Source organism: Amphiprion ocellaris, chromosome 6 (assembly GCF_022539595.1).
Source record: "Amphiprion ocellaris isolate individual 3 ecotype Okinawa chromosome 6, ASM2253959v1, whole genome shotgun sequence".
NCBI lineage: Eukaryota > Metazoa > Chordata > Actinopteri > Pomacentridae > Amphiprion > Amphiprion ocellaris.
Window position 1 is genome coordinate 20,048,151 of NC_072771.1, and position 12,697 is coordinate 20,060,847.

The 12,697-nt window shown below is 38.7% G+C and overlaps 1 protein-coding gene across 1 annotated transcript; it reads right to left on the minus strand.

Annotated features, from left to right (window-relative positions):
* Positions 1–2,564: 2,564 nt before the first annotated feature.
* Positions 2,565–12,355, minus strand: adrb3a (adrenoceptor beta 3a). The gene is made up of 2 exons (XM_023287275.3): positions 10,521–12,355; positions 2,565–3,560 (listed from the first exon to the last, which is right to left on the minus strand). The coding sequence occupies exons 1-2, from the start codon at positions 11,837–11,839 to the stop codon at positions 3,533–3,535; spliced, it is 1,347 nt and encodes a 448-aa protein (XP_023143043.2). The 5' UTR covers positions 11,840–12,355; the 3' UTR covers positions 2,565–3,532.
* Positions 12,356–12,697: the final 342 nt, after the last annotated feature.

Here is a 12,697-nt window from a genome sequence, read left to right on the forward strand (position 1 = left end):
CAGTTGGCCTGCAGCCGAAGTAAATTAGTCAGACCACAACAGACCAGAAGTTGTGCCTCTGTGTCTGCTCAGTGCATGAGATGGACACATTTTTGCTGAGGATTTCCTGCATCCGTGCATAATACATGAGTTTTCTGAGACCATTTCCGGCCATCCAACAACCTTTACCTCTCAGAGTGTAGTTAATTTATCATTAAAATAATTTTCTCTATATGTGTGCATCAAAGCACATTTTCCTGCTTGGAAATCACAGCTGTGTGAAGCTCTTTCCACTGCTTCTGGAACATATTGGTTTTTTTTTTTCTTCCCAGCAACAGGCATTTCAAGAAGGTGAAGGGGTGGCCGTGAAGCTCGCCATAAATGAAAAACCAGGATCAAAGTAAACATCTTGCAGCTTTTATCTGAAGGAGAAAATAAGTGAGCCAGGCTTTGCAGCTCACTTCATGGGGCTGGAGAACACAAATTACTGCACTAGGTGGCAGTAGATGGTCAAATCAGGCAGTTATCCATGTCAATTAGCTTGACCAGGAGTAATTTCAGAAACAGCAGTTTTAGAGACGAGGTTTTCTGCCAGTTCTTAGAGAACCTGAAAACCTTAAGAGGATAATGGGAGCATTATGGTGTTACACTACACATTCTGAGTTTTTCCAAAGAGCAGGGACTGTTACATCCTTTCACTAAATGGAATAAATGCCTCAATGTTGGAGTGTTGGATTCTGGTCGATTCGCAGTCGTCAGAACAGAAGCTTCTCACTTTGACCTCTGTGACTGTCCAACATCACTGGAGTCATTCTGAGTGACACCAAAACGTTTACATGTGAAGCTAGTTGGACATGAGATCCTCTGGCTGTTGACGTATTTGTGTGATGTCAGGTTATCTGTGTTTGTCCAGTTGACCTCTGGTGTCAGACATGTTACAGTTCCACAGCAGAAAGGGCCTCAGAGACAAACTTTGAAAGCAAAATAGAGAAGTAGATGCCATGATGTATCTCAGTCACATTAGCATGTCCCCAGGTGGATCTAGGGTTAAAAGCATTTAATCAGCATTATTGTTTCATTGTCACATTTAATAGAAAACACACTAAACACACACAAAAGCTCATTTTAGCAAACCCTGAAGTCATTACTTCCCAACAAAAAAGTGGGATTTTGTTGGTTTGAGCTGTGTTTAGTATTTAGTATATTTCATTATTATATTTTGTCTATGACTCATCATTACTATAAGCACATGATGCATCTCTGGTTGTTAAAAATTCATTTAGTTTCTATCTTATCACGCTCTCAGTTCTACTCAAAGTAATGACTTCTCTTTTATTTTCCCTCCAAAATGTTCATTTCGCATAATAATCTGATTGTACTAAAGGAAAACAGTAGAATTTTACTGGATGATGTTTCAGTCGTCACAGAACCTGTCTGGCAGAGATAATGCTGGTCGCAGTTTGGTTTCAGATGTCTCGCATTCCGTTCTGGGTTTATTTTGCTCAAACAGTAGACGAGACAGAAAAGTTCCAGAGGGTGGAGATTTACTCGAAAAAAACATTTTCCCCTTTTTTGGGAAAAGTAATGTATACTTTCACCTGTTCTGGCTGTAAAAAATTTTAAAAAAACTTAAATGAAACAACATTACGAGGAAAAAATTCAAATTCACACCCTGAAGGCTCAAAAGTATTGACAATGCTTTATTTTATTATGAGCCCAAAGGTTTGGGAACCACTGTCACAGAGAAAAATGTTGGCCTGATTGATGACTGTGGTGTGTGGAGGGTGTGAAGGCCGAGAAAACTTAAATAACTGAATCTATAGGCACCGACAAAATCAAGCCATTACTTTACATGTAGCCTGTTGTTGGCTGTCAGTTGGTCACCCTGGAGGAGGTGGTGGAGCAGAGGATGCTGACCAAACTGCTGGCCATCATGAACAACGCCTCCATAAAATTGTGGACAATCTGAGGAGCAGCTTCAGCAACAGATTGATTTAACCCCTGCTTCTCCAAGGTCATTCCTCCCCACTGCAATAAGACTTTTCAATATGTCTGCGTCTGGTAGATCACAAATGGACTTCACCACTCTGCCTGCTGATGAAACCACTCTACATATTGGACACTTTACATTTTAAACATCACTCATTATATCTGTAAACTCATTTGCACCTACTTATGCCATTTGCACATCCAAGCAGATTCTCATTTGCACATTTCTGTATCACTCTTGTATATTCTGTTATTTATTTTCTATATTATATTTTCTATATTTTAATTTAATTTTACCTTCACTTTATACCCTAATATTCTTTCTGTCTTATTGTTAACTCCTTTTTTGAATATCCACGCTGCTGTATTTATTTTCTATATTATATTTTCTATATTTTAATTTAATTTTACCTTCACTTTATACCCTAATATTCTTTCTGTCTTATGGTTAACTCCTTTTTTGAATATCCACGCTGCTGTAACAATTTAATTTCTCTTCTGGGATAAATAAAATCACCTAAGTCTACATCATTTTGTCTTTTTTCTTCACCACAGTTGTGGTTTCACACACAGATCACAGATTGTGACTAATGCAACACGGTTTGAAAATATTTTATTTCTCATTGCGACAGACGATGCTCTGTAAGTAACAACACACCACCAGGTGTCTCAGTACAACAAAATAATGAATAATACGCAGGAAAATTTTCCTCCATTAGTCCATTATGTTTCTATAACTGGACATTTCAGGGTGCATTATTGAACTTATTCCACTGCCACTTACCAAAGTAAAAAAGATTTTCAACATTTACCTGCAGATTTTATCCTACTGTACCTTGTACAGTACATTAATGGTCATCTTATTGGCCAGAGTTATATTTATTGTGCACCGAACAATTTCTTGTAGTCATGGCATGCGTTAACATAAATTCGGGGATTGAAGTAACAGAACTATTGTGCGAACGCAGAGCTCAGGCTCAAAACAGAAACATTAAGACTTTAAACAGACACAGAGAATTGAGAATCTCAATACGCAGCTTTTTTCTGGTTCCAGCTGATAATTCACAGATAAGTTTATGTGATGAAAATTGTTGTACAGTGAAGACAGCCTTTCCAGATTTAGTCAACTTTTGTACTCTGCTACAGATTCAGTGTATCATAAATACATAACTTAACAGGTAATATACTTTATAAAATTATTTAATGCTGACATTTTTTAAACCACAGGCCACATACTCTGTATCCAGTGGTTGACTGGAATGCATTTAAAGCTCGTCTTAGAGTTGTTTTTGTGAACAGTATGTCTGTCAATCACACTGTGAGGTTCATCAAATGTCCATCTCCTGTCCACAGTAACAGTCACAGTGTTCAGACCAAACTGGCTGTTTCTCTGCAGTCAGTCCAGTCATCCTATTGGGACTGGCTTCATTTGGTTGTGTTTTTTCAGGGCCCACAGCTGTACTTTTCTCAGCTTGTCTTCAATGCTGCTTGGTCCCAGACTTCACAGCAATCACAGCAACAACTGGAGACAGTCGGTCACTTCAGTAAATTGACATTTGTCAGTTCATCCGTCCTTTTCCTGCAGTGTTAAACTGAAAAGAGATGGACATATTAGCATGTAGAGTTTGTCTGTAAATGAATGCTTCCGTTACAAAAGACTTGAGCAAATGTGATTAACATTTTAACATTTCGGAGCCACATGAGGTGATGTCACATTGGGAGGAAATGCCACTAAAATCACATTAAAATTTCTAAATGTGTTTTTTAGCCTCTTTTTTAAAGGTGAAAAAAAAAGTCAGGTGAAGTCAGCATTATTTATAGAGCATATTTAAAGCAAAAGCAGTAGAGCCAAAGTACTTTCCAGAAAAAGAAATAAGACTGACATTAATTAACCAAACAAGTTGAAACATTGAGGTTAAGACCCTACAGTGTTGTCCGTGATGTGAATTTGCTTGAGTAATTTCAATTTTAAAGATTAAACCTCCCCTCCAAAAAATATCGAAAATACAACACAGTAGATCCTGCAGTATTATTAATTATTGAAATTAACCACACTAATATAGAACTAAAGTTACAACCCTGCATAAAGATACACAAAAACCCAATAAATCCATTTAATTTACCCTAAATATTGAACACATGATCTTTTCTTTAGTCTGATTTGTCTTCATTATCACAGAAAAGTGCCTTACATCGACACCAGCTTTGTGAACTCATTACGAACCTCATTATGTCTTTGATTTGCTGTGCAGCCCTGTGAGATGTGACCATAGGAACAAATTATTTTTTTCTCTGTGTTGCTGTGAAACTTGTTGGTTTGGGCTGGTCACACCCTGAACAACATTTCAGTTTCTATCTGATTTTAAAAAAAAAAAAAAAAAAAAAAAAAGCTCCAAGTCAGCAGCAGCGTTTTGTCATCTTACAGGTTATTTCTAAATATGTTTTCCGGAAAACAGGCAACATATCATTGCTGCACCTCTTCCTTTTAATACAGAAAGTCATTGCATAGTTGCCCTCATCCTATTTTCCTTTGTGAAACTCTATCCCTCCACCCCAACAAGACAGGAATTCTGATGCTATCGCCTCCACTGGACTTGTCTCCACAGGAAGACATAAACTGCATCGCAGAAATGGGAATGGATATGGGAAAAGTTAACAGTTGACAATGTACAATGTAAAATGTATAATGAAAAAGTGAAGACCTGCAGACTTTAGATAGGGTGATTTCAAGATGGTACATTTGTATGATTTAAAGAACAAAAACTCCTAGAATGATATACTGTTATACGTTCTGTTGAGTCTCACACTTGAGTAAGTGAATCATTTAAAACTACAAACCACAGACTTGCGTGCACATATTTTGCAGTTTCCACTCGAGTGAAGGAGCTGAGCTCATCGAAATTAAGGGAAAACTCATCCATCATCTGTATTTTTAGTGTCTAACCATCCTGTCAAAGGAGGAGGAAGTTCACTGATGTAAGCACTGCAAATACAACTTAATTATTTGATCTATTTTATATATTTTCAGTGATTTGTGGATTTCTGCTTGGTAGTTGTTTGAGCTGTTGTGCTTAATATCAAAATATATTAAATTAAATGACAAAGAGTCTGATTACAGAAACTACTAACTAAATTCTGTTTGTGATTTATTTTTGTATGGAAATGTATTTCAAAGTAGGCATGCCTTGACATTAAACCTAATTTATCATAATTTCCGGCATTGTGAATCTCTTCCTGAGCTAAATGTACTCATCTAAATCAACTGAACCTTAGAGCAGCCATCTACAACCACACTGAACTAATCATGCAAAAACTGAAATGTATTTCAATAAATGTAGAAAAACAAGCCAGCATGAGAGAGGAAGTGCTGTATTATAATATATTTCAAAATATAGGCCTGTATATATGCTACATTTGTCATTATATAGGTTTTAGCTCATGTTGTTCAGCTATTATATTTATCTGAGTACAGTTTATCACTACACTAGAACTAGGGCTGCATTCATTCATTCATTTCAGATTTTTCAAATGGCCTGAATTCATTAAATGTTAACAGGAAAGATAAATGTTGACTATTGTTGCTGTTAGTCCAACACAGACTTATTAATAATGAGGGTGTAAATCACTGAATTTAACTGCTGTTGTAGCGATGGAGCAAAATAATATCCAGTTATGGTTTATTGCTGTTTTTATCTCTCCAAACCTTAACAATTCAGAGTTATATTGTTCTTGAGTGTTTGCTCAACTCCCGGATGCGTCCATTTAAAGGCCGTGATGCGGTGTGATTGCTTCTGATATCAGGCTTTAGAGGCGATGTTGGAGGGTTCCCACAGGTCACCACAACCATGTTTTGCTTTAATCCGCTCCTTGTTTCGTGCTCTCTGGGGCCAGACCTCGCTTTTAAATTAACTAAATGCACATTAAGGAGGCCAGTGTGTGAAGTGCAATTAGCAAAGCGTAAAGTTACAGGGTTCACGGGGAAAAAAGCATTAGTGCGCGTCGACCCTTCTTGCAGGGCATTCAAGTTTCCCTTGTGTGTGTCTAATGATATACACTCATGCAGTACTTCAGCTTGTTACACATTCAGGCTCTTTGAAGTGACGTGGTGCTGAAAGCTGCCACACTGCTGCCGCTCAGCACAGTGAAAAGCTTGTCAATCACTGGTGGAACATACAACACAGCAGGAGTAACTGTTTCCATAGTACTTTATTTACCACTCGCTATGTTTGTACACTAACAAACTGGGCATTAATAAAACAGTGGGTGCTCTGAGAGGATACAGCATGGAAGTGTGTGACATGCAATTATATCTGCATATTTAGCCACCATAATGACACAGTTTGTTCCGTTTACACACAGCTTACAGTGTAAACCTGAGATGCCAGGCTTATAAACACACTGTGCTCTTAGATTTGTTCTTATGAGTTGTCAACTCATACGGCTGACATATTTACACAATCATCTGGAGTCATTAGCCACTTGTAGTGATTTAAGTGAGCTGGTATTTATACTGCAAATGTCATTCTCCACCATCTCTCTTGGCTGTGTATAATGTCTGGTTATTTGTGCTTTATTAGCTTACCAGTCCACAATACACATGCTGGCAGTAGGAACATATGTTCAAATATCTTTCATCTTTTTCCGTGTTATGAGCAGATTGTTGTTTTTTTTTAGTTGTTTTTTTCTAGCTAGTAATGAAAAAAAATCTATTCTCAACAGTAGAACGGTGCAGACGCCATCAGAAGCTGCTTTGGAACAAAATCAGTTTGGATGAGCCTCAGTGTGATCTCAACATTATTTTAACAACACTCATCTTCTGACAGTTTTAGCAATTGGTGTGCATTAGTTTTCTCAGTAACATGTTGACAAGTTGTTCTTTCGTGTGCACCTCTTGATTCTTTAACTGTGATGCAGCAAGAGCACACAGCTTGTTTCTGCAGACTACGTATCAGCTCAGCAATAATAACGGTGTTGTTCTGTGCTCTTCGATACCTGTATGGCTCCTGTAATGTGACTCTGCAGGTATATTTGTCATCTGTCTGTACTTCAGAGGAGAGTTCTGATTACATTTCTAAAGCAACCTGTGAGACATCTAACAGAGATTCTTCATTTCTGCTCACATTCACCCTGCAATTTAGTCCACAGCCTCACTGGCTGCCGCTCTTTGAAATGTTCCGCTCTCTGTTAGCTTAATTTTGGTGTCCTCAATCATGGATAAACTGTGCTAACAAACTCCCTCTGCTCATAACACACAGCCAGGCCTTTCAACTACATGCAGATTTTTGTCTCAGATATCTCCAATACAGATTTGAGCTCTAATTTTAAAAGCAGCGTGAAAGATGAAAACAAAAGGAAAACACAGCTAAAGTCAAATGAGTTCCATTCATTCATTATACAGAAATGCTAAGCAGGGAATCCATGAGAAATAGTGCTTGTCATAGAACATGGTGCATACGTGACAGAAACTGGAGGCTGCTCTGCATGTTGATGAGGGCAGCACTGATATGCCAGCATGTATTATATGAAAACACAGCAGCTATTGATGATGTCTGCTTTGTGCAGTGCAGTGAAGCCAGTCTTCCATAGTAACCATTCATCTCAACGGCAGCACTTCGCTTTTTATCAGCTTTGCGATACATCAGCTCCTGTCTTAACCAACCTCGCTGTCACATGTTGTCTCTGAGTTCAAGGGAAATCTGCTGCTCAATTGCTCTTTTGTGTTTCTACTTAAAGACATGAAAGTTGAAAAGCGTTGACCGTGGAGGACCGCGGTAACGTTCATTCTCTGAAGCAGCAACGTCAGCATCACAGACTGTATCTGGAGCAGTTTGTCATGCTCCTTCACTGAATCTGTCTTCAGGCCTCAGACCTGTCAGAGTCATTCCGGGGCAGCTGGTCTCACTTAAGTTTGAAATCCTGCTCAAAGCGCAGGGAGAGTCGCTGAGTTTTCTGCTTGGGGTGATTTACTACAGAACACACCAGGCTCCTTTTAAGGAAGACTTTTATATGCTCCTAAATGTCTCCTGCTTTACAGCCCCATTGATTATGTCTGTGAAATTCCACTAAGGGAGTGTCATGTAAGGAGAAGAGAAAATGATGTATAGAGTCTAGAGTAAATATCAAAGACAAAACATCCCCCCATCCATAAAACTGGGCTGGGAATGAGTTAGGTGAATTTAAATTTTAGATTCTAAAATTGAAGCTTATTTTAATTTGTGTGTACATTACTTAATAAAACATGCATTTTAACCTAAATTGTGTAGTTTCAAGCATTTGGTGATATAAATTCACATGCAAAAGCTGCGATTCTGAATTTCACTCAAAACCTCTCAATTTGTGTCACAAACCTTCAGTTTTAATGTGTGATGGAGACATTAAATAAACACAGTGATTAAATATTAGTTGGCATCAAAAGCTGTTACACTTTGAACAATCTCATTCAAGTTTTTTCTTGTGTTTGTTTTATCTGGCTGTTCAGATTACAGTTGTTAAAATGTCTGGAACTGAATAAACAGAAAGCTATTAGTTAGAAATCTAGTGGAATATTTGATTGTGTGATGACAGTTGTTTAAAAATTAATACATAAATTTAAATTTACATCACAAAATTCTAATATACAGAAAATATTGCCTTCAAGTTATGTAAGTGGTACAATTTTCACCCAACAGATAAACAGCATTTTACTTAGTAAGTCAAAAAAAACTTTCTAGAACCTGCCATTCATGGAATAACTTAGAATTTCATCTGTAGTATTTTGTAACAGGCCTGCTGTCAGCTTGTGGTTATGAATCAACTATTGAGCTGTCCAACACGAGCTGACCTGCATTGACAAGAGAGTCCTCATTGGCTGTCACTCTGGTAAACAGTCAGTCATGGGGGAAGTCTTGTGCACAAGTGATAAAGATTTATCTGCTGCAGGGGTTGTTGGGCAGGGCACACTGAGGCCCACTGAAAGGCAGACAGACACTGAAATGTCCTCAGATGAGCCACGTACTTCTAAGAATCAGCCGTCTACACATCACCCTGTGGGTGTGTAGAGCCGCTTCACAATTACATTTATCACTAAGAGACACAGTTCTCTCAGACACTAGATGATACAACTGACAAAAAGCCACAGTTTATAAAACACAAAATGAATTAATTACATTAGCTTATTAAATATATTGTACTCTTTTTAAGCTGTTATCAACGTCAAGCCCATTACCAACATCTGTGCTGTTGACATTAGTAAGTTATTTTTACTTTGTTGATGTCATTCAGACTCAAAGACTGATTACAGGTAACATTGTACAGTGAGTGATATAGTTTCATATAGTTTAATGAATCATGCATAAAAATCCAAATATTTAGTTTCAATTTTAGTGTAAGAGCCAACAGCTGCCAGTACCTAAGAAATTATTTAATTTTCTGAACTGTTCTACTAAGTATGCTTTACTCCTGGACTGCAGCATGCAAATGTACTAAATAAGGATTTAGATTTGTATTAAATGCTCAAAACAGCAGGTTTCTGTCAGACTCCAAGTTTCGAAAATTTGATTTGTACTCCTAAGGCTATTTTAAAGCATATTTAAAAGTATTTAAAAGGTTTAGTATATGTCTTTACACTGTGAATAGCAGCATAATACAAGAAGATGTTAAGAGTTGGCTAAAGAATTTTTTTTTTTGTTGGAAAAACATTATAATTTTTTTGTAAGAACAAACAAAGTTAAATGTGATAATCCTATTCATAAAATCAGTTTCACAACATTTAATGCATGCTTCAAATATGTTTATAATATTTTCAAACACTAACAATTCCTTAAAATAAGAGATTTTTTGCGACAATAGTGCCTTTTCACAATTTGTTATCTGCATATTGGAAAAATAATCACTATAAAATTCTAGCTTAGCATTTTCTGTTTCTTTCTTGTTGGAACACTTGTCAAACTGAAACAAATGTGTAGGCGTGTTTTTATCGTTGTGGAATATTTAACCTGCGTCAGACGTCCAAAAGCAGTAAGTGATTTCAATTGTGGTTTAAATCTACATTTTACACTCTCCTCTTCTGCGTCTGCTTCACAGTGTCAGTGACTCGCTCACATATTAGACTACGGATGTAAGAGATGCAACAAGAATAGACAAAAGAAGAAAAAGAAATCTGCCAAAATCACAGAGTCCCTGATAAACCTCAGTGTCCTTTCAGTTTCACAAAGATTTGATCAGAAGTCTGATTATGCAGATGCATTCAGATTTCATAATGCAGTACGTGTGCGATTATAAAATGTGTTTCATTCATCTGAAATAAAAAAGTAAAGCACTTTGTGTGACTTTGCTGTAGTGCATGTTAATGTTGTATTGATCAGATTAGTGTGCTGTTCTTAACTGTTGTGCCTGAGAGTAGGTGTATAGTAGCAGCCAGGATAATACACATCATTGCCTTCAAACTGTGGCTACACTTTTAGTACTCATGGACTAGTATTTGCTGTATGTGTTGGTCGAAAGTAGATTTTAAAAGCTTTTATCAAATAAAAAAAATAACTACACGTTGAAAATAATGAGACAAAGGAACTTACTATTTGGTTTCTGGTTCAGAAAAGTCACTGAACTGAGTGCTGCCGTTGGACTGCAGAGGACCAGGTGAAACCTCTTCGCTCTTGCTGCTTCCCTGCGTACTGGCCAGACTCTCAGTGCCCTCAGCGTTACTGGTGGAAGACTTATGGAAAGAGCTGGCCGTGCCTGACTCAGCCTGCCACAGAAAACAGGAGCAGCGAGTTCGCAGTTCTTTATAAAAAGCATTGAGCCACAGCGTGGACACCCACGGGCAGCCCAGCAGGTTCTTGAATGCTGTACGAAACTCTGGACTCCTGCAGTAGATGATGGGATTGAGGCCGGAGTTGATGTAACCCAACCAGTTCAACAGTCTGAAGAGCCACTCTGGCGGAACATTTCTGTAAAAGGCATTGATGATGTTGGCCACGAAGAACGGCAGCCAGCAGACAGTGAAGGTCCCCATGATGATCCCTAAAGTCTTTAGAGCCCTGTGTTCTTTGACCAGCATCAGCCGTGATGGCCTCCGCTTGCTGCTTTTCCTCTTTGCTGCATTGTTGATGTTGCTGGAGCCTGTACACGCTGCTGGCAGGATATTGTTGACGTGGGGAACAACTTGGATCTGTGCTGCTAGACAGTCATTTTGAAAGCGCATCCGATTCTTATCTATGAGCTGGACCTGCCGTGTCGCTATGACAAAGACTTTTGCATACACAAATATCATTATGAGCAGCGGAATGTAAAAAGAAACTATAGAAGATGTAATAGCAAAGGCCCCGTTGGTCACAAAGTCACAGCATCTGACGTCGTCGTAGCACTTCATGGCTTCAGGGACATCTATTGCTCGCCAGTACCCTTTCATAATTGGCACAAAGGAAATTAAAGTGGACACAACCCACACTAAACAAACTATTACTCTGGCACGCCACTTACTGAGCAGAACCTTGTGCCGTAGCGGCCTTGTAATGGCTATATACCGATCCACGGATATGACACAGAGTGTCTCAATGCTGGCCGTCACACAGAGGACGTCAACAGAAGTCCAGAAGTCGCAGAAAGTTTTGCTGAGTTTCCAGTCACCTGTCACCACAATAGTGGTCCCCAGAGGCACCACAAATACCCCCATGATGAGGTCTGCACACGCCAGGGACATAATGAAGACGTTTGTCGTGGTTTGTAGCTGTGAAGTGCGCGCTATGGCGATAATGACCAGCATGTTTCCCACCACTATGATCAGAATGATGACAGCCAGTATGATGAGGATCCAGGGTCCCACTGGCTCATGGTAGGTCCCTGTTGTGTTCACCACAGGAGGTGCTGTAGTGCTCAGATTGTCATACATCATTCACATGTCAGTCACAACCAGTTGAAGGTGACTTGTTTTCACATCAATGTGAACACAGCTGAAGACTCTTCACTTCTTACAAGCATCATAAACATGAATCTGCTCAACATTAATAGCTGATGAAGTTCTTCTCACTTTGCAGTTATTGCTTACATTTCACACCTTCATGCAGTCATCAGAAGGGAGTAGTGGCTCCATATTTGCTTTTGAAGGTTCTTGTAGACAACAACATGTTTTCCAAAAAGAATCCAAACTGTCCACAAAGTCGAAACGATATTACTTCACAGAGCTGGAGCACTTCTGCAAATCCAATAAAAAATGTTTGAATATCAAACAGGAAAACAAAGTTTTGGAGAAAAAAAACTCAGCCTCGTCCATTTGAAAAAGTCCGCTGGGATTAGTTTTTTCGCTGAATCTTGCATGAGCCACAATGGTACAGTTGGACTGTTTGGAGATCAAGCAAACAGTGACGCTGTTTCAAGAACCACCAGAGTGCACCAGAGTGACTGCCCACTCTTTCTTTTGGTCTCTCTCTCTCTCTCTCTCTCTCTCTCTCTCTCTCAGTGCAGGTTGTCCAAGATTGTATTGGCTGTAATCACACCCCGGCTGAAGGCAGAGGGGAGGAGTTGAAAAGTGTGCCTGTGTGTCGAAGCCGTACGGGGATCAGTACCCTGATAGAGCCACACACATGTGAACAATCACACACAATCACACAAAGAACTACTCCAGCACTACATCATGTAAAATATTTGTCTAAATGTCACATTAAACTGCAAAATCTTTGAGGCACACAGTATTTAATTCCTTTAAGTTTGTGATGATCTTCACATGGTGTGTTGAATGTAACAGCTACACTAA

Bases quoted from the DNA above. Each gene is read 5' to 3' on its own strand.
- adrb3a (XM_023287275.3), bottom strand. From the start codon at position 11,839: ATGATGTATGACAATCTGAGCACTACAGCACCTCCTGTGGTGAACACA. The intron at 3,561-10,520 runs GTAAGTTCCTTT...ATCTCTTTTCAG, and splicing joins TCTGAACCAGAAACCAAATA to TTTAACACTGCAGGAAAAGG.